Genomic DNA, 23,481 nt, shown 5'->3' on the forward strand with positions numbered 1-23,481 from the left:
TGAGATGAGGGCTAAACAGGGTAATCTGGAAATGCTGTGACAAGGTTGGAACTCAGGTGCAGGCTGGATAGGATAATTGGGAATAACAGGTTTCAGGAAGGAATGGGTAGGTTTGGGAATTTTAGGTTCAGGGAGGGAGTAGGTAGGTAAAAGGGGCAGGAGTTGATCCACAGCAGGAAGCAAGGCAGGGTGACACGATGCAGGTTTACAGAGTGCCAGGGACCAACCAGGAGTAGGACTAGCAGCAAAGCACAGGCCAGGTATTGCTGTAACAGGATGTCTGGATGCCAGGTATTACTGTAGCAGGTTTTCGGGATGCACCAGGGGTTGCTGTCAGCAGGCTTACTGGATTGCCAGGTTTGGCTGTAACAGGTTTTCTGGAAGCACCGGGGGTTGCTGCCAGCAGATTTACTGGATTGCCAGGTACAGCTGAAACAGGTTTTTTGGATAGCGCCAGGGATTGCTGTAGCAGGTTTCAGGGATATACTAGAACACAGAAACAGCATGAACCATACACCACGGGAAGACGAGATGTTCAGGCCCAGAATGCTATCAGGAGAGGATATATATACCATGGGTCTGGCAGCAATTGGTGGATACGGACAGGTGGTCTGGTAGTAGCATTCTGAGTGGTGGAAGGCACAACATGCAGAGGGAGTATTCATCTCTGCAGCTCTGAGAATCAGAACCACACCTGTGATTCCAATCAGGGCTAGCAGTGCTCACAGACCGAGGAGAGACCAGGTGCAATAATCAGAGCAAATCCTCCAGGCAAATTACACACACAGATCCATGGGGCAGCTGACAGGGGTAAGTCTCAAGGCAAAAAGGTGACAACTAGACAGGGTCGTGACACAGTGTGTCCGGGGCCCTATTTGGATTTCTGCAGAGAATATTGTGGGAAAAAGGGGAGTATTGGATCTTTCTTTCAGGTACTTCCGTTGGATACTTTACTTTGAGAAGGGGACGTGAACATCTGGCAGCAGGTGAGTATGTGTGAGTGTGTATGGGTGTAATAAAACTTTATTTTCACATTTCTTTACAGGTGAACTACAGGTACCAGTAGGCCCTTAATGCCCCGCATGCTGGTACTTGTGGTTCACTAAGTACCAGCATTCGGGGGAGGCTTGCTGGGACCTGTAGTTCCACTGTAAAGACAATGTTGTTAATTCTATTTTTAACACTACATATACTATCAACTCGCCACCCACTGCCCAGGGGTGGCGGGGATAGCCTAGGCCAGGGGTGCCCTGGAGAGGGGGACCCCTTTATTGGAGGGATCCCCAACTCCCCACGGATCCCTGGCTTGGGCTGACTAGCTGTCAGGGCTGATGCTGCAGCACCCTTGGCTGTGGCATCAGTCCCTTGCTAGAAAGGGTCCGGAGCTGGTTTTAACTATACGGGGAACATCACACCAATTTTTTTCTCCCTATATTTAAAACTAGGTCTGGCCCTGCTGTCTGGTGCTGGTTCTTAAATTACTGTGGAACCCTACACATTTTGTTCCCTGTAATTTGAAAAACCAGGACTGGCTGGCAAGTCCAGGGCTGGTTAGTCTTTTTTTTTTGGGGGGGGGGGGCTCACGTAATTTTTTTAAAATTAACCAGTTTTTTAAAGGTACAACACAAGCAGCTTACACATATCTCACTGATATGTGTAGGCTGCTTGCTAGGGAGAGTTGTGCAGAAATAAATCACTGCAATCTCGGGTGAGATAACTCACTCAAGGTTGCTTTAAAATCACCCGGGAGAATCGACCTACATCACCATCGGCAAACTCGTTTAGCCTCAAATTGCCTGTTGGTAAATTTGAGAGATAAAAAGAGATTAAATCACCCGAGTTCAGGTGAATTACACCGAGATGAATCACTTTGCAAATTGGGACAATCCCGATTCTTAGTAAATTTATCCCTAAAATGGAAAACAGCAGCACGGCCGGCACTTTTGTCTTATTTCTCATTGCACACCCAGGGTTGAATCGCACTCGATTTCTCCTCGCACACCCAGGCTTTGAATTGAATTGCGGCCAAAGTAATAAATACATAAATGCACTTAACCTTGAAGACATATTTTCCCAGGACACTTAAAGCTTAATGGATATAATTTAAAAAAATCCACTTATATAGGATCTAGATCAAGGGTTCTTTAATCGTGCACAAGTGAGTTAGGGGTCTAGGGGCCCAATTCAGACCCACTTGCTAGATGCGTACGCTCGCACCCAGTGTATGCAAATTCAGCAAAGGCAGGCGATCGCACGGCAAGGCATTAGCACGCCCACTATATCTTAGCGTGCGATCGCTCTGTGTTTGCATACACCCACAAGCCTGTCTTAAGACACCCACTAATGCGCGTCACCTCCAGGAAGTGTGTACAACCGTTGGCAACATCGAGTACCATCGGATGCATACGCAATGCTTATGGTTAACCATACCACACCGCAAGCACTGCCTGCGAGTGCTTCAGAGTGAAAACCAACCAAGTGACGTGTACACTCTGCGTTAATTATGCACGCCTCTTAAACAGCGTTGAGATGCGCAGATACGCCTGCGTTCGCACCTCCACTCCCCCGTTTCCTTCGACCAACCCCTATTACCACCCACAAATGGCTTCTCCTGTCACTCAGTCCAGCAAGCAGTCTATGCGCAGCAAGTGAATGCTTCCCAATTGCCTGGACTAGTTTGCGCACGCGCACTGCGATGCGTAAGCATGAGCAGATTGCAAACCATTGGCAGCTACGAGCGAACGCAGCCTAGCAAGCGGGTCTGAATCGGGCCCTATGTACTAAGCCATGGAGAGAGATAAAGTGGACAGAGATAAAGAAGCAACTAATCAGCTCCTGTCACTTTTTCAAACACAGCCTGTAAAGTGACAGCTAGGAGCTGATGATTGTTACTTTATCTCCGTCCACTTTATCTCTCTCCAAGGCTTAGTACATAGGCCCTGATTCAGAGCCGAACGCTCTGAAAGAGCGCTCGCTCTGAATCAGGGCATTTTTTTTTTTTGGAGCAGCCTCCTGGCCGCTCGCATAGCTATGGGTAACCACCACAGCTATTGCAAGCGGCCAGGATGATGGTCGCGATGGTCAAGACCATCACGACCATCGGGCTTGCGACGAGACACTTGTGGTAGGGTCTCGTGGCCGCAAGCCCCAGAGAGCTTCTGGCTCTAATAGAGCCGGAAGCTCTCCCACTGACATCATTGGTGATGTCAGTGGGGCCTCCCACAAACGGCAGGCGTTCGCATGGGAATGCCTCCGTTTGTGAAGCCACCCCCATGCCACGCCTCCAAAATGGTGCGACAGCCGCCCCCTTTTGGTGCGAGACCCGGAGCGACGGAACGCCCGTCGCTAGCCAGGTCTCGCGCATGCGCACGTCGGAGCCAGTCCCGGCGTGTTGAAGCCGGATAATTGGCTGAGACAGGATCAGTTAAAAATTAGATCGGAGCGACGCCATCTTGCGAATGGCAACAAGACTGCCCAGCGCCATTTTAGCAAAACTCACACTTAAGTACATACGGTGATGCTATTATTAGCATCGTGCGATTGCATATCATATCATAACACATATACACATTAAATATGCACAGTTGTGCTGTTAACACCATTTAGCACATTAGCAACTGCATAATACCCCGCGTGCGAACGCAGTTTATTAGTTTCATGCATTCGCAACTGCCCCAAGTTAAAAGTCCTCACTATATAAATACAGACAGTCACTAAAACATACAAAGGGATCAACCCTGCAAAACACGTACCATGGTGAACTCTAACTAGCGTCCTTTCCCAGACCCCTAATACTTACACACTGTACATTTACATAAAAGGTTCCATAGCTCCAAAGTGTAATATTCAAGGTTTATTCATTTATTACTAATGTTGTAAAATAAAGATTATTTGATATCTAAGGTTTAGTACATGATAAGCTGACCGTGTTTGGTGTTGTACTGATCTACTCTGTCTCAAAAGCTTCCCGGTGTCATCGGTGAGAAGATCGCAACATGCATCCGCAACTTATGGACTATAGAGAGTTAAAACACTAAAATGTACTATGTAATATTAGCAGCTTAGATTTGCATGCAGCGGGAAAAAGGAGACAAAAGGCTGTTGGAGGCTGACCTGTGTCCATTTGAATTGACCTGTTAACTGTCCTGTAACAGAAGCATCGTGACGGAGAACCAATGGAATCATGCCAAACTTGCTTATTGTATTGCCTATCCCTGTAAGAGTATATATGTTCGCTCTCTGACCCCAATCAGGAGTCTTCTTGCTGGTGCTGTTGACGGAGGTTTCTTGCCGGTATCTGGTCCCAGAGCGCGTGCGTATGTAACAACTGTACCTTGGGTCTGTATGATATATTTGCGCTAATTGTTTTTAGATCACAGTGTGTAACCTTCTGTTTTTATGTTGAATAATAACCTTACTGTATGACTCATTATGCTAATAGCAATAATTTTAGAAGGTATAGGCAGGATCGTACAGAGGTTTTTACTAGGTATCGATGGGCGTGTGCATGCGCAGTGGTCTAACATTGACCCGCTCGTGAGCGCATAGTGCTTGCGAGCTGGTCTGAATCAGGCCCATAGACCCCTTCTTTGCTGGGTCAGTAATTATCCCACTTGCTTCCTTAAGGGGGGTATCCACTAGACGATAAAGTTGAACGATTGAACGATAATGACAAAATCGTTCGATAATCGTTCAAACATCGTTTGAACATCGTTTGCAAATCGTGCAGTAATTGTTTCTAACGATGTACGATGCGCGCTCCCGCTGGTCGTTTGATCGTCTCCTCCATCGACTGAACATGCAGGTCAATTTCACTTGATTGCTTACAAATCGGTTACACATCGTTTACACATCGTTTACACATCGTTCATGCTGAACGATCAAACGATGAACCACTGTCTGCCCACTATAGCTGAAAGCTCTCAATTACAGATTAAAACAACATAGTTTATTGTTAGATCTTTTGCAAATCGTTTGCAGATCTTTTGCAAATCGTTTGCAAATCTTTTGCAAATCCTTTGCAAATTGTTCAGAGTGGAAGATCATATTTCAAGGGAAACTTCAAGGGAAAATCGTTAAGAGGTTGGACAGGGATAAAATCGTCTAGTGGATGCCCCCCATTAGAAAGAAATCCTCAAAACATGACCAGTTGGGAATATTTGAGTGTTGAGGTTGAGACTAGATATGCACTAGATATAAGCCTTACTCTAGAATAATCCCACATTTTATCCGGGCCGTCATCAGGGGTGGACTGCCAGGACTGGAGTCCCAGGCCCGGACCCTGGCTGCTCCTACTGCCGCTGCACAGCTTGCTGCAGCCCACACTACCCCTTGAACAGAAGAAAGGGGGCCCAGTCGCTGACACCTGCCGGCCCCTATGTTAAATAAAGTTTGTTTTGGAGTCGGCGTGCATGATGTCACGCTGCGTTGCTGAAGGGAGAGGTCAAAGGAGCCGTGGATCGTGAGGAGCAGTGTCCCCTGTCTGCCGGGGAAGAGGGAGAGAAGAAGCCAGAGGGAACTCTGGGCCTGATTCAGAGGCGCTCGCTATTTGCGAGCACTCGCTCTGAATCAGCGGATTTTTTTTTCTAAAATCCACCTTCAGGCCACTCGCGTAGCTGTGAGTGACCACCCACACCTTGTCGCGACCATCGGGCTTGCGACGAGACGAGGTAGGGTCTCGTCCACCGCAAGCCCCAGTGAACTTCCTGCTCTAATAGAGCAGGAAGTTCACTACTGACATCACATGTGATGTCAGTAGGGCTGCCCACAAACGGCAGGCATTCCGTCGGGAAGGCCTCCGTTTGTGCAGCCATCCCTCCCCTGACCCGCCTACAAAACCGGGCGAGCTGTTGATCAACATGGACAGCCGCTATGCGCTCACGAGTGGGTATGAATCAGGCCCTCTGAGCCTTCTTCAAGGAAATAAGGTAAGTGGGAAAAAGCTATGGGGGAAGTGAAGTGGGAAAAAAGCTGCATTTAATAACCCAGGGGGGGAGGGCCCTGCCTATTTTGTCGGTCCCAGGCCCCGCAATTTCTGATGGCAGCCCTGCATTTTATACTTAGGTAAAGTAAAGTATATAGCAGTTACACTGCATCCAAATTAACATTGTGCTATTCTACTTCAGGTCATACCTGTCTAGATGCATACTTTCCTACCAAACTCATTGTAAGTGGAGAACACTTACAATGTTTAATTATACAATTATATACTGTACAGTGTAGATGTGGAGATAGTATTTCAGTGGCAAACGCAGGATTTTGAAAGGGGGGTTTCCAAATAATTGGTTACAGAACCAATGACAAAAAAAGTCTAACCAGAATAAGCCTGCAACATTCACTTTATTGTGTACTTCAGGTGTTTTAATATAAATAACAATAATTAATATAAACAACAAGGCATATGGGCATAAAATTTGCTTATGCACAATGTGTAACAGTATGTACGATCAAAATTTTTATTACCAGTGCAATTTACGCTACACAGTAGTCCCTTATTCAGGTTATGACACATAGTAGGGCCCCTTTTACACAATGCCCACAGTAGTAGTGCCCCTTATACAATACGCACAACAGTACTGACCCTTATACAATGCCCACAGCAGTGGTGCCCCTTACACAATTCCCCCAGTAGTGGTGCCCCCTATGCAGTGCCCCCAGTAGAGGGTGGTGCCCTTTATGCAGTGCCCCCTAAGCAATGCCCCCATTAGTAGTGCCCCCAGTAGTAATGCACCCATTAGTAGTGCACCCATTAGTAATGCACCCTGTAGTTGTGCCCCCAATAGTAATGCCCCCAGTAGTAATACCCCTATTAGTAGCACTCTCTTTTGCATCATGATTATACCTACTCCTATCAGATGGCAATAAAAGTACAGCATTACATAAAAAGTACGGCATTACATAATAAGTACGGCATTACATAATAGGTAAGGCATTACATAATAAGTACAGCATTACATAATAAGCAAGGCATTACATAATAAGTACGGCATTACATAATAAGTACGGTATTACATAATAAGTAAGGCATTACATAATAAGTAAGGCATTACAGTACATATTGCATGTACATATATTAGCTTAATGTGATGTACATTGTACTTAGGTCAGCCAGATTTGTTTGTCACCCACAGTCACACCTAACAATGTATCAATGTATTTAAAAAAATATAAATAAGTCCAGTATAAAGTGTATATATGTATATTTATATTAGACCTGGCCAACCTGTGGCTCTCCAGCTCTTGTGAAACTACAAGTCCCAGCATACCCTCCCACCAATAAGCTAGTAAAGCATGTTGGGACTTGCTTGAAGTTATATATACTGGATACACTGGGTAAATAATGGTTGCTTTTGTATGTAGCCCACAAATAACTAAAAGCTTTATTTTTAATCTGATATTTAAAGTTGAACTATACCACTCCCCCTCCCAGCCTAAGGATACTGGATTTCTACTTCTATACGCACCTACCTATACCTTCTAAAACCTGCCTTTAAACCTCTAAAGTTTACGCTATTTGTCAGGGCCAGCGTGCCGAATTCCAGGCATTCCAAGAGAGCAGCACTTTTGAATCTGTAACCCAGAACATGACTTGTGCACACACCTCCTTGTCCCCTTTCTGCTACTGTTCCTCCCAAAATTCTGATCCTGTCCTTCCCAGCCACATATTTCCACAGGAGTTACCAAAGATTCCTGGTCCGTTGGTTGGCACAAAACGTTCTCGCAGCAAAAAGAAGAATCGGTGAAGGTCTTGAACTATCTCCTTTGTAGACTTTCCACTCCAAGTATCCCAAGAAATTGGGAAGATGTCTGAAGAAAGTTTTTGTTTTGGTGTCCGGAGTCCACCCATAAAGAGGGGGGTACTGTCACGACCCTGTCTAGTTGTCACCTTTTTGCCTTGGGACTTACCCCTGTCAGCTCCCCCATGGGATCTGTGTGTGTAATTTGCTTGGAGGATTTGCTCTTATTATTGCACCTGGCCTCTCCTCTGTCTGTGAGCACTGCTAACCCTGATTGGAATCACAGGTGTGGTTCTGATTCTCAAAGCTGCAGAGATGAATACTCCCTCTGCATGTTGTGCCTTCCACCACTCAGAATGCTACTACCAGACCACCTGTCCGTATCCACCAATTGCTGCCAGACCCATGGTATATATATCCTCTCCAGATAGCATTCTGGGCCTGAACATCTCGTCTTCCTGTGGTGTATGGTTCATGCTGTTTCTGCATTCAAGTGTATCCCTGAAACCTGCTACAGTAATACCTGGCATCCAGTCATCCTGTTACAGCAATACCTGGCCTGTGCTCTGCTGCTAGTCCTACTCCTGGTTGGTCCCTGGCACTCTGTAAACCTGCATCGTGTCACCCTGCCTTGCTTCCTGCTGTGGATCAACTCCTGCTTCTTTTACCTACCTACTCCCTCCCTGAACCTAAAATTCCCAAACCTACCCATTCCTTCCTGAAACCTGTTATTCCCAATTATCCTATCCAGCCTGCACCTGAGTTCCAACCTTGTCACAGCATTTCCGGATCACCCTGTTTAACCCTCATCTCAGCATTACCTGATTTCACTTCAGCCATTGTCACGTTATACCAGTTCAGTCCACATTGTTCCAGTCCAGAGTCAAGTTCCAAGCTCATCAGTTCTATCCACGTAGCCACCCAGCTACCAGCGTCTACCCATGGCTATCCAGCCTCTCCACGTAGCCATCCAGCTACCAGCGTCTACCCACGGCTATCCAGCCGCTCCACGTAGCTACCCAGCTACCAGCGTCTACCCACGGCTATCCAGCCGCTCCACGTAGCCACCCAGCTACCAGCGTCTACCCACGGCTAACCGGCCGCTCCATGTAGCCACCCAGATACCAGCGTCCACCCACGGCTATCCTGCCGCTCCACATAGCTACCCAGATACCAGCGTTTACCCACGGCTATCCAGCCGCTCCACGTAGCCACCCAGCTACCGTCTACCCACGGCTTCCCAAGCCACAACAAGTAGCTTCCACGCTACCATCCGTCTGTAAGCCCATCTACTAGTAACCCGACCAGCTCAGTCAGCCTACCTGCCGGTCCCGGTCCGGTCCCTCCAAGTTCCTTCTGGTCACATTCCCACGTCTCAAGTTTCCAGTTCCAGTCACTCATCCCCAAAGGCAGTTCTCACTGCTACCCACTTCTTATAATAAAATAACTATTCATCTACATCATCTGTGGTTCCAGTCATGCCGGCCTCCGTTGAAACCCGATCACCACCTGAGACAGGTAACTCGCAGACACCAATTGTGACAGAATGTTCAGGCCCAACGATGGTGGCGGATCAAGCACCTATTAAGGCAGTAGATGCTTTCCGTAACCTGGTCACCCGCTTGGATTCACAGGAGGCCGTACAGCATCAAGTGCTACAGCTTTTGCAAATCCTGAATAACCGGCTAGATGTTACCCAAACCTTACCTGAACCCCTAACTACCTTCCATCGACTGCTGGAACAGCTTCAGGCTCTACTCAGCAACATTTTTCAGATAATTCCTGAATTTCTTAGAGCTGCCTCTGTCTCGACTAAAACCTCTGCTTGGAATCCCTAAGAAACAAGGATTCTTCCGAACCAAGTAATGTCAGACATCGTAGTTACCCACGCCCCAAGCTCTCTGTGGCCGAACGCCAGCGGCGCAAAGATTTACAGCTCTGCCTCTATTGTGGGAGTTCTGACCTCTTCTTTAAAGACTGTTTCCTTTGCAACTCCAGCAGTGGTTCCAAGTATCAACATCTCAGTGCCCGTTCCGGTCCCAGCCCGGATTCTGCCCATTCCGGTCCCAGCCCGGATTCTGCCCGTTCCGGTCCCAGCCCGGATTCTGCCCGTTCCGGTCCCAGCCCGGATTCTGCCCGTTCCGGTCCCAGCCCGGATTCTGCCCGTTCCGGTCCCTGCCCGGATTCTGCTTGTCCCAGTAGGGGACTCCAGTCAGCAGCCCCAGGAGGGGGTTTCAAGTCTCATACCCCAGGAGGGGGTTTCAAGTCTGGCACCCCAGCAAGGGGTTTCAAGCCTCGTACCCCAGCAGGGGGTCTCAAGTCTCATGCCCCAGCAGGGGGTCTCAAGTCTCATGCCCCAGGAGGGGGTCTCAAGTCTCACGCCCCAGGAGGGGGTCTCAAGTCTCGCGCCGCAGGAGGGGGTCTCAAGTCTCATGCCTCAGGAGGGGGTTTCAAGTTCCTGTTATCAGGGAAAAGTGTCTTGTACTACAAAATCTGATTATGGTTCCTGTTCACCGTCTCCTGCATATATTGTTCCAGAAGATGACAATCTCTGTAGTCTGTTCTCAGCTTTGATTGTTGATGCTACTGTCTTTAGCTCCCCAGGACTCCTTCCAGTTCCATCAGTTGGTCCAAATTCTGAACATCGGTCAGCTTCAGTTATTTCGACTCCTCATCAATCGGAGCATCCTCAAATTTCCTCCTGCCAGGCACCTGAAAGTGCTCCACAATCCTTGAACACACAGGATTCGTCAGATACTTCACCAGGCATTTATTTTGATGGGGACTTATCTCAATACTATGCTTTATTGAAACAATTCTTCGGTATGATGAATTCTTCTCTGCCATGTGGAGTCAACTCTACTAATATTGTAGAGTTTGTTATCTCATCTTTTCAAGGTAAAGCTTGGGACTGGGTTGCCCCTATTAACAACTCCAAAGATCCAATGCTTCAAAATATAAAGACTTTCAGTGAAGCTGTTGTCAAAGAATTTGGTCCTTACCCTATAAACCAAAATTCTAGCGAAGTTCTCAGTTCCAAAATATTGTCCAAGCACTCTGTTTGTGCTACCAAGAATTTGTCCTCCACTCCTCTGAAATCCGAACAAGGTCAAGTTTTCAAGGGCCCGCGTGCCGAATTCCAGGCATCCCAAGAAAGCAGCACTTTTGAATCTGTAACCCAGAACATGACTTGTGCACACACCTCCTTGTCCCCTTTCTGCTACTGTTCCTCCCAAAATTCTGATCCTGTCCTTCCCAGCCACATATTTCCACAGGAGTTACCAAAGATTCCTGGTCCGTTGGTTGGCACAAAACGTTCTCGCAGCAAAAAGAAGAATCGGTGAAGGTCTTGAACTATCTCCTTTGTAGACTTTCCACTCCAAGTATCCCAAGAAATTGGGAAGATGTCTGAAGAAAGTTTTTGTTTTGGTGTCCGGAGTCCACCCATAAAGAGGGGGGTACTGTCACGACCCTGTCTAGTTGTCACCTTTTTGCCTTGGGACTTACCCCTGTCAGCTCCCCCACGGGATCTGTGTGTGTAATTTGCTTGGAGGATTTGCTCTGATTATTGCACCTGGCCTCTCCTCTGTCTGTGAGCACTGCTAACCCTGATTGGAATCACAGGTGTGGTTCTGATTCTCAGAGCTGCAGAGATGAATACTCCCTCTGCATGTTGTGCCTTCCACCACTCAGAATGCTACTACCAGACCACCTGTCCGTATCCACCAATTGCTGCCAGACCCATGGTATATATATCCTCTCCAGATAGCATTCTGGGCCTGAACATCTTGTCTTCCTGTGGTGTATGGTTCATGCTGTTTCTGCATTCAAGTGTATCCCTGAAACCTGCTACAGTAATACCTGGCATCCAGTCATCCTGTTACAGCAATACCTGGCCTGTGCTCTGCTGCTAGTCCTACTCCTGGTTGGTCCCTGGCACTCTGTAAACCTGCATCGTGTCACCCTGCCTTGCTTCCTGCTGTGGATCAACTCCTGCTCCTTTTACCTACCTACTCCCTCCCTGAACCTAAAATTCCCAAACCTACCCATTCCTTCCTGAAACCTGTTATTCCCAATTATCCTATCCAGCCTGCACCTGAGTTCCAACCTTGTCACAGCATTTCCGGATCACCCTGTTTAACCCTCATCTCACCATTACCTGATTTCTCTTCAGCCATTGTCACGTTATACCAGTTCAGTCCACATTGTTCCAGTCCAGAGTCAAGTTCCAAGCTCATCAGTTCTATCCATGTAGCCACCCAGCTACCAGCGTCTACCCACGGCTATCCAGCCGCTCCATGTAGCCACCCAGCTACCAGCGTCTACCCATGGCTATCCAGCCACTCCACGTAGCTACCAAGCTACCAGCGTCTACCCACGGCTATCCAGCCGCTCCACGTAGCCACCCAGCTACCAGCGTCTACCCACGGCTAACCGGCCGCTCCATGTAGCCACCCAGATACCAGCGTCCAACCACGGCTATCCTGCTGCTCCACGTAGCTACCCAGATACCAGCGTTTACCCACGGCTATCCAGCCGCTCCACGTAGCCACCCAGCTACCAACATCTACCCACAGCTTCCCAAGCCACAACAAGTAGCTTCCACGCTACCATCCGTCTGTAAGCCCATCTACTAGTAACCCGACCAGCTCAGTCAGCCAAGTTTCCAGTTCCAGTCACTCATCACCAAAGGCAGTTCTCACTGCTACCCACTTCTTATAATAAAAGAGATATTCATCTACATCATCTGTGGTTCCAGTCATGCCGGCCTCCGTTGAAACCCGATCACCACCTGAGACAGGTAACTCGTAGACACCAATTGTGACAGTCTCAGTGTTCATTTTTAGTTTGATATATGCAGCACAGCATGGTTTTGCACTATGTGCTAGCAGGATTTTTTCCCAACTCTAAATGATATCCTCACAATGTCCTCATAATATTGTGCATGCTTTATTTTTGTGTGTTTTCTATATCTGCCGCATTTTTGTAATTCTGCCCTATGAATTGCATAAACATTTACACTTAAAGATAAAGCTTTGACAAGTGACCTTATGTTTTGTGCAGAGGAAAGTAAAAAGCAAAACCATCTTCACCTTTCCTGCCTTCGATGGCAGAGAACCATTGAATATCTACCATTAATGGCAAAGCACCGATGGTTGTTAGGGAATGGGGGATGTCTTGGCAGCACCCAATAGGATACTTCTGCAGCCCAAGGAGAGAAAAGGGATTCCCATCCAACACCATAGAATAGCAGGAAAAAAGAGGAATATCTCCGGTGCTAGAGGATAGTATAGCAACAATCTTGGTTATAACCTGATAAAAAGTGTCTGTGACACAGTACTGTGACTGTTCTGGGACTGTTGTGATTGTCTCAGCTTCAACCAATATAATGATCAACCTTTTACTCACACAGCGAGCTATCATACAGTATAAAGTAGGAGTGGCCACAGAGAGTGACCAAGTATAAATGTAATAAATAGTAAATTTGTGTTTATTAATGGCATCAAAAACATAACTACTGTCCTGGATAAACAAATTGCACAACGTTTTTCTCAAGTGCATACAACAATTGATGAAAAATGTGCAGAAATTATTTTAGATAAAATTTAAAACAAAAAAAAAATGTATAACAGTATCACATGATAAAATCAGACATAATAATTTAAAGCATAAAAATCTCACTTAAGTGGCAACGCGTTTCACAGCATCCAAACGCTTTCTCAGTTGAACAGTAAATGAGGTTAGTCAAAAGTGCATAGAATATATAGGCACATGTGATAATTATAATCAGCAGACAAAAGTAAAAGCACAGAAGTTTGTTACATAATCATTGAAATAAACTTTCTTGTAATAGATCAAACACATCTAAAATATACAGACAAGAGATGTTTATGGATAGATGGGGTATTCTATATAACAAAGTAAAATCAGTGAATGAGTAGTCTAATAATTTATATAGGCACATTTGTTAATTGAAACAAACGGGGAAAAAAGAAACTTTCTTGTGAGAGATTAAAACATCTGGAATATATAGGGAAGATATGTGTATGGAAAATAGATGGAGGAAATATTGAAAAAAAAAAATTAACAAATTTCACAATAAAAAAGTATATGCATAAGGGTGAAATATACTTTATGAAAATAAGAAATATCAAAAAGACAGAAGATACAAACTATAATCAACTATTGAAGTTGGAGGTCCTTTGCTAAAGCCCCCGTTGATGGAGCAAAACATGTTAGAGAATTACCTGTGACTTACAAAAGGACTTTTGCTGAGTGACATCTGTAGCCCTCTTTATTGATTGGAAACCATCTTTATTTACTGGTGGACTGCGCACTTTGGTGGACTGGTGACCCAGAGAGGCGGAGGTGGTGCCTGGCTGGAAAGTGCCCGGAGCTGGATTACCTTGCCGCATACTAAGATCTCAAAGTAAAAGGAGACGTGACCACAAAGCAGGCTAAGTTCCTGGTCCCTCCCTGGGCTGTGGTCTCTGGGACTGTGAGTAAAACGCCCAACCGGAGTTAACACTGATCACCTTGGAAAAGCATATATGGGCTAAAGATGTTCTAATATTGCAACTTATATATATTCAAATTAGGGGTGAGCGGGTTCAGATTTCTGAAATCCGAACCCCCCCGAGCCCCCCCGATCCGAGGCAGATCCGAGTCAGGCTCGACTTTTCCCGCCTGACTCGGATCTGAAATCGAGGCAAAACGTCATCATCCCGCCTTCCGAGTCTCGCGGGTTTTGGATCCTATATAAGGTACCCGCGTCGGCGCCATTTTCTCACTCGGCTGTGGACAGTGAAGAGGGAGGGTGGGAGTTAGGGCTGGCTGGGCTGTGTAGTGTAGTGTAGTGCAGAGTAGTGTTGTGCTGTGCTGTGCTGCGCTGTGCTGCTGTTGTCCACTACTTCAAAGTCCATAGGGGCTGGCTGTGTTGTGCTGTGCTGCTGTTGTTAATAGGGGCTGTGTCCACTACTTCAAAGTCCATAGGGGCTGGCTGGACTGTGTTGTGCAGTCTGTTCTCCATAGGGGCTGTGTCCACTCCAAAGTCCTGTGCAGTGTCCCAGTCCTAAAGGGGTGCTGTAGTGTTGTCCAGGGGGTGCTCTGTCCATCAGGGGTGCTCCCCCCAAGTGCTAAAAAAATAATATTTTTTGTGTGTTTGTGAATTGTGTGCGCAGTAGCCGCACGTGCATCAACAAAGTAGTGCCAAGCGTGCGCCTGTGTCATAAGTAAAGGGCCGGCTGGCTTGACCGTTAAAGGGTGCTGTAACCCCCAAAGTACACTCCAAACCAAAAAAATAATATTTTCTGTGTTTGTGAATTGTGTGCGCAGTAGCCGCACATGCATCAACAAAGTAGTGCCAAGCGTGCGCCTGTGTCATAAGTAAAGGGCCGGCTGGCTTGACCATTAAAGGGTGCTGTAACCCCCAAAGTACACTCCAAACCAAAAAAATAATATTTTCTGTGTTTGTGAATTGTGTGCGCAGTAGCCGCATGTGCATCAACAAAGTAGTGCCAAGCGTGCGCCTGTGTCATAAGTAAAGGGCCGGCTGGCTTGACCGTTAAAGGGTGCTGTAACCCCCAAAGTACACTCCAAACCAAAAAAATAATATTTTCTGTGTTTGTGAATTGTGTGCGCAGTAGCCGCACATGCATCAACAAAGTAGTGCCAAGCGTGCGCCTGTGTCATAAGTAAAGGGCCGGCTGGCTTGACCGTTAAAGGGTGCTGTAACCCCCAAAGTACACTCCAGTCCAAACCAAAAAAAAAAATATTTTCTGTGTTTGTGAATTGTGTGCACTGTGGCTGCACGTGCATCAACAAAGGAGCAGCGCCAAGCGTGCGCCTGTGTCCCATAAGTAAAGAGCCGGCTGGCTCATTTCTTAAAGGGTGGTGTAACCCACAAAGTGCACTACTCTCCAGCAAAAATAAAAAAATATTTTCTGTGTTTGTGTGCGCTTTAGCCGCACGTATATATCAATATAACATAAATGGAGGACCAAACTTTCTCCGATAAAAATAAAATAGGGAAAGATCACGAACCACTTCCTCCTAGTGCTGTTGCTGCTGCTGGGAGTTGTTCATCATCCCAGAGAGGAAGAAGGAACATCACTACTTTTACTAAACAATTGACCCTCCAACAGTCCCTAGCGATGAGGATGAAGTACGACAGCAGTCATCCTGAAGCAAAACGTATAACTGAGGCCTTGACTGCTATGTTGGTGTTAGACGTGCGTCCGGTATCCGCCATTAGTGCAGTGGGATTTAGACAATTGATGGAGGTAGTGTGTCCCCGGTTCCAAATCCCGTCTAGATTCCACCTGCATCCTCAAAGCAGCAGCGACAAGCGTGCGTCTGTCTGTTAAAGGATGGTGTAACCCTCAAAGTGCGCTCCACAAACAATAAAAATATTCTTCTTCTTTTTTCTGTCTTTGTGAATTGTGTGGGCTGTAGCCGCACTTGCATCCTCAAAGCAGCAGCGACAAGCGTGCGTCTGTCTGTTTAAAGGGTGGTGTAACCCTCAAAGTGCGCTCCACAAACAATAAAAATATTCTTCTTTTTTTTTCTGTCTTTGTGAAATGTGTGGGCTGTAGCCGCACCTGCATCCTTAAAGCAGCAGCGACAAGCGTGCGTCTGTCTGTTAAAGGGTGGTGTAACCCTCAAAGTGCTCCAAAAAATAAAAAAATATTTTTTTAATGTGTTTGTGACTTGTGTGCGATGTAGCCGCACGTGCATCAACATAGTAGCAGCGCCAAGCGTGCGCCTGTGTCATAAGTCAAGGGCTGGTTTGGACATCTGGTCCGGACTGAAGGACGTGCCAACTATTTCTGACAAGTCTACTGTCACTGCATATGATACTGTCCTCAAAGCAGCAGCGACAAGCGTGCGTCTGTCTGTTAAAGGGTGGTGTAACTCTCAAAGTGCTCCAAAAAATAAAAAACTATTTTTTTAATGTGTTTGTGACTTGTGTGCGATGTAGCCGCACTTGCATCCTCAAAGCAGCAGCGACAAGCGTGCGTCTGTCTGTTAAAGGGTGGTGACACCCTCAAAGTGTGCTACACAAACAATAAAAATATTCTTCTTTTTTCTGTCTTTGTGAATTGTGTGGGCTGTAGCCGCACTTGCATCCTCAAAGCAGCAGCGACAAGCGTGCGTCTGTCTGTTAAAGGATTACATCGGTGACAGCATCCAGGTAGGCATGTCAGACAGTCCGTACCTGTACTGGTAGGAAAAAGAAGCAATTTGGAGGTCCCTGTACAAACTGACTCTATTTTACCTGAGTTGCCCCCCCTCCAGTGTGTACTCCGAAAGAGTGTTTAGTGCAGCCGGGAACCTTGTCAGCGAAAGGCGTAGGAGGTTGCTTCCACAAAATGTGGAGAAGATGATGTTCATAAAATGAATTATCAACTCTTCCAGGGAGACCAGCCTCCAGAACGTACAGAGGGACCTGTGGTTGTGGATTCCAGCGGGGACGAATTAATACTCGATGAGGATGTACACAACACTGAAGAGGGTGAGGAATCGGTGGATGAGGAGGATGAGGACGACATCTTGCCTCCGTAGAGCCAGTTTGTGCAGGGACAGATTAATTGCCAGCTTGTTTTGTGGGTCCCCAAACGAACCAATCATTTCAGCCACAGTCGTGTGGCAGACCCTGGCGCTGAAATGTTTGGTTTGTTAAAGTGTGCATGTCCTGTTTATACAACATAAGGGTGGGTGGGAGGGCCCAAGGACAATTCCATCTTGCACCTCTTTTTTTTCTTTGCATTATGTATAGTTTGGGGCCTAGTTTTTCAAACTGCCATCCTGTCTGCCACTGCAGTGCCACTCCTAGATGGACCACGTGTTTGTGCCGCCCACTCGTATCTCTTAGCATAGTCATCCAGCTACCTCGGTGCAACCTTTTGGACATAAAAACACTATTGTGAGGTGTGAGGTGTTCAGAATAGACTGGAAATGAGTGGAAATTAAGGTTATTGAGGTTAATAATAGCATAGGAGCAGAAAAACCCACAAATTCTGTGATTTTAGCTGTTTTTATGCTTTTTTTCAAAAAAATACAGATCCAAAACACAAAACCCAGAACCCAAAACACGGAAGGGTGGTTTTGGCAAAACCAATCCAGATCCAAAACACGAAGAAAGATCCAGATCCAAAACCAAAACACAAAACACGAAAAGTGGCCGGTGCACACCCCTATTTCAAATTGGAGCAGCAGCTCATAAAACGTGTATTCTAGGAGGATCCTTTCCATCCAGCACATCAGTTTATCTTACAGAAACTTTGCTTCGAAAACTCTCACATTGGTGAGACTAAAAATATATAGTAGCAAACAAAAAAAAAAATGTTTTCTTGTTTAACAACTGCTATGGATATTTAGTCACTTGGCATGTGTAACCTTATAGACTTTATTTTTTCATATAGAATTGTGTTAGTAATATATCTTAAGCTTTTAAGACTATAATGTTCTTATGTTATATGTATGTATGATGTTTTATGTGTAATATAAAATTGAAAGTATTACGAAATTTGAATGATGGTGTTCTGATTGTTCTGCCACATTGAGACCTCTTTTTAATTAGTGCATCACCTATATATGCATTTTCAGTTTGCTCTACATGTGTTTATTGGTGAGCTGTCATGGGCTCATATGGTGTTATGCTGCTGTGATTAATTGAACAGCTTCATTGCTGATAAAATTAATATTGAGTTATAATAATTGCCATTTGATTAGTGCCAGGAGCTGTGTAAATAATAAATATAAATTTCTGAGACAGGGCAGACCTACTGTAATTCTGTGTGAGGGTTCGATGTTACTGATATATGCAGGACTGCGAGGTATTACGGATGTGAGAAAGCGGTAGTGGGCGTCTCTATGCTGGTTGAGCAGTTGCAGACATTAGCATATTTTCGCAGCAGGACTGTGTGCGTAATCGCAGCTGCAATCGCAATCTGTAATGAATCAGGCCCAATTTCTTCTCCTATGTATTATTACAATATGTCTGCGCTGTATCTTGCTCAAAGATTCCTAATTGATCTTTTACACTTTGCCTGAATGATAGGTTGGTCCTATTCTATGCCTGTTCCTGCAAGCACTTGCTTTATTTATGGGTCGGTAAAAGTTTAATTGGTATTCTTCTGCAATAACCTAAGAGCTACTTGTTTTCTACAAACATTTTCATACTGACCAGCGGAGATATGAGAAATCTTCACTACTTGAGAATAATCTGCTAACATTAATCTGTTTCTTGTACTTCAACATTTTTATCTTTTCTGTAAATGATGTAGTAACAATTACCAATTACTTGCTTAGATTGTGTCTCATCTCTACAACATATTTCAAAAGGTGAAGTGGCAAGAGGGTAAAATTTTGATTATTTTCAAGAAAAGTCAAGTGCAGATGTGGCCTTCAGCCGCACCAAACAGTCCCTCTCTGCGCGTCAGGTCCCGGGCATCTTGGCCGCGCTGAAAATACTTCTCGCTCCAATTGTGCACTCTAATTGCATAAGTAGATCGTATTGACTGTATAGGAGAGGAGAGAGCCAAACCTGAGGCTGGGGGCGGTCCTGTGGGGCATCAGGTGATAGGAGTGGACCTATAGCAGGGAAGGTTGGGGTTTGAGTGCTGTTCATGTAGTTGGTGTGGGGGTTGGTTCAGACTCTTTTGATTTCATCTTCTCACACTCCCTCCCTATTTTTGTTATTTGTTTTTGTTTGTTTGCATTTGTTTGCTAATTGTAGGCGGGAAAGAACGGCAGGTTACCTGTTTTGTGGATATTTTCTCAGTTAGAGTTGGATCAGTGATATGTTTTCAGGTGCTCTCGCATTCGTTGACTGTTTATATCTGCTGGACCACCTATCCGGGGGCACCGTCATCACCCTGCTGGGTGGATAGTCAAGGTAGAAAGGTGAGTGGATACCTTTGTGGGGTTTTTAATTCTTTTATATTTGACTTTGATATGTAAGGTCTAATCTGTTAACTGTTGGGGATAAGGATATGAGCCGTTCTTTCTTTGCCACCATGTTTTATATTCAATTTATATTTAATTTTATCCTGCTCGTATTTTTAGGTTTCAGCTCATTTAAATACAAAGATAAGAGTTTCTGCCAAATTCATGTCTCTGTGTCATTATTTTAGTTAATATGTGTTTGTTTATTATCACCAATGTATGCACGGGGCAATCCTCAGCCGCTGGGAGGTTTAATAAAACAACTGGAAACAACAAAATCCATTGCTAGCTTGCACTGATCAATTTGATGCGCCACATTTATAGATCTGTCTGTGACTGAGGGGCAGATGTACTAAGCTCTGGAAAGTAATAAATTGGAGAGTGATAAACTACCAACCAATCAGCTCCTGCCATTTTTCAAACACAGACTGTAACATAACAGTTAGAAGATGAGTGGTTGGTAGTTTATCACTCTCCAATTTATCACTGTCCAGAGCTTAGTACATCTCCTCTATAGTCTGAATCTGTGTAAAAAGAGCTGTCTAGATGCATACTTTCCTACCAAACCCATCACAAATAACAGGTGTCTTCTCTCGCCAAGTCTTGATATCCATTGACTTACAAACATCCCTGTAAGCTTCACTCTAGGACCTTCTAAATCTTGGAGAACACTTACAATGTTTAATTATACAAGTATATACTGTACAGTGTATATGTGAAAATTGTATTTTAGTGGCAAACACAGGATTTTGAAAGGGGGGTTTCCAAATAATTGGTTACAGAACCAATGACAAAAAAAGTCTAACCAGAATAAGCCTGCAACATTCACTTTATTGTGTACTTCAGGTATTTTAATATAAATAACAATAAATAATATAAACAACAAGGCATATGAGCATAAAATTTGCTTATGCACAATGTGTAACAGTATGTGCAATCAAAATTTTTATTACCAGTGCAATTTACGCCACACAGTAGTCCCTTATTCAGGTTATGACACACAGTAGGGCCCCTTTTACACAATACCCACATTAGTGCCCCTTATACACAATGCCCACAGTAGTAGTGCCCCTTATACAATGCGCACAACAGTAGTGCCCCTTACACAATTCCCCCAGTAGTGGTGCACCCTATGCAGTGCCCCCAGTAGTGGTGCCCTTTATGCAGTGCCCCCTAAGCAATGCCCCCAGTAGTAATGCACCCATTAGTAGTGCACCCTGTAGTAATGCACCCTGTAGTTGTGCCCCCAATAGTAATGCCCCCAGTAGTTGTGCCCACAATAGTAATGCCCCCAGTAGTTGTGCCCCCAGTGGTAATGCCCCCAGTGGTAATACCCCTATTAGTAGCACTCTCTCTCTTGCATCATGATTATACCTACTCCTATCAGATGGCAATAAAAGTACGGCATTACATAATAAGTACGGCATTACATAATAAGTACGGCATTACATAATAAGTAAGGCATTACATAATAAGTAAGGCATTACAGTGCATATTGCATATACATATATTAGCTTAATGTGATGTACATTGTACTTAGGTCAGCCAGATTTGTTTGTCACTCACAGTCACACCTAACAATGCATCAATGTATTTTAAAAATATAAATAAGTCCAGGTATAAAGTGTATATATGTATATTTATATCAGACCTGGCCAACCTGTGGCTCTCCAGCTCTTGTGAAACTATAAGTCCCAGCATACCCTCCCACCAATAAGCTAGTAAAGCATGTTGGGACTTGCTTGAAGTTATATATACCGGATACACTGGGTAAATAATGGTTGCTTTTGCATGTAGCCCACAAATAATTGAAAGCTTTATTTTTACTCTGATATTTAAAGTTGAACTATACCAGTCCCCCTTCCAGCCCTAATGCTGGGTACACAAAATCCAATTATCGGGCCAATGAGCTAATAATTGGCTAATTGGCCCGATAATAGGATAGTGCGTACTCAGGATTGTTGGAGTGTTTTAAGCCGGTAAACAGCTTCAAACACTTCTTCAACGGTCAGATCGGGGGAAATGAGATTGCGTGTACTGCAATACTTGATCTCTTTCATCTCCTCCCAATCTGGTTCAAAAGATGAAAGAAAAGTGCACTGATCCGTCAATCTCCAGTCGGATGGAAGCGTTTATCGGATCGGTGGCACTCGTCGTGTAATGTCTACCTGGCTTTAGTCTCAGTGTTCATTTTTAGTTTGATATATGCAGCACAGCATGATTTTGCCCCATGTGCTAGCTGGATTTTTTCCCAACTCTAAATGATATCCTCACAATGTCCTCATAATATTGTGCATGCTTTACTTTTGTGTGTTTTCTATATCTGCCACACTTTTGTAATGCTGCCCTATGAATTGCACAAACATTTACACTTAAAGATAAAGCTTTGACAAGTGACCTTATGTTTTGTGCAGAGGAAAGTAAAAAGCAAAACCATCTTCACCTTTCCTGCATTCGATGGCAGAGAACCATTGGATATCTACCATTAATGGCAAAGCACCAATGGTTGTTAGGGAATGGGGGATGTCTTGGCAGCACCCAATAGAATACCCTTACTTCTGCAGCCCAAGGAGAGAAAAGGGATTCCCATCCAACACCATAGAATAGCAGGAAAAAAGAGGAATATCTCCGGTGCTAGAGGATAGTATAGCAACAATCTTGGTTATAACCTGATAAAAAGTGTCTGTGACACAGTACTGTGACTGTCTGGGACTGTTGTGATTGTCTCAGCTTCAACCAATATAATGATCAACCTTTTACTCACACAGCGAGCTATATTACAGTATAAAGTAGTAATAACCAAAGAGAGTGACCAAGTATAAATGTAATAAATAGTAAATTTGTGTTTATTAATAGCATCAAAAACATAACTACTGTCCTGGATAAACAAACTGCACAACGTTTTTCTCAAGTGCAGACAACAATAGATGAAAAATGTGCAGAAATAATTTTAGATGAAATTTAAAACAAAAAATTTTTTAAAAAAGTATCACATGATAAAATCGGACAGAATAATTTAAAGCGCAAAAATCTCACTTAAGTGGCAACGCGTTTCACAGTATCCAAACGCTTTCTCAGTTGAACAATAAATGAGGTTAGTCAAAAGTGCATAGAATATATAGGCACATGTGATAATTATAATCAGCAGACAAAAGTAAAAGCACAGAAATTTGTTACATAATCATTGAAATAAACTTTCTTGTAATAGATCAAACACATCTAAAATATACAGACAAGAGATGTTTATGGATAGATGGGGTATTCTATATAACAAAGTAAAAACAGTGAATGAGTAGTCTAATAATTTATAGGCACATTTGTTAATTGAAACCAACAGAGGGAAAAAAAAAACTTTCTTGTGAGAGATTAAAACTTTCTTCTAAGAGATCAAAACATCTGGAATATATAGGGAATATATGTTTATGGAAAATAGATGGAAGAAAAATTGAAAAAAAATTATTAACAAATTTCACAATAAAAAAGTATATGCATAAGGGTGAAATATACTTTATGAAAATAAGAAATATCAAAAAGACAGAAGATACAAACTATAATCAACTATTGAAGTTAGAGGTCCTTTGATTAAGCCCCCGTGGATGGAGCGAAACATGTTAGAGAATTACCGGTGACTTACAAAAGGACTTTTGCTGAGTGACATCTGTAGCCCTCTTTATTGATTGGAAAACCATCTTTATTTACTGGTGGACTGTGCACTTTGGTGGAGTGGTGACCTAGAGAGACGGAGGTGGTGCCTGGCCGGAAAGTGCCCGGAGCTGGATTACCTTGCCGCATAATA

General features: G+C 44.5%; 1 protein-coding gene across 1 annotated transcript in view; it reads left to right on the forward strand.

The window, feature by feature from the left end:
• The first annotated feature begins 727 nt into the window (after positions 1 to 727).
• Positions 728 to 23,481, forward strand: part of LOC148506759 (N-acyl-aromatic-L-amino acid amidohydrolase (carboxylate-forming)-like) — a 64,979-nt gene continuing 42,225 nt past the window's right edge. The window contains exon 1 of the mRNA XM_088446327.1: positions 728 to 810. Coding sequence (XP_088302453.1) covers positions 793 to 810 — 18 coding nt within the window. The 5' untranslated portion in view covers positions 728 to 792. The remainder of the gene's footprint in view (positions 811 to 23,481) is intronic.

Source organism: Taudactylus pleione, unplaced genomic scaffold (assembly GCF_031769625.1).
Source record: "Taudactylus pleione unplaced genomic scaffold, aTauple2 ptg000397bl, whole genome shotgun sequence".
NCBI lineage: Eukaryota > Metazoa > Chordata > Amphibia > Anura > Myobatrachidae > Taudactylus > Taudactylus pleione.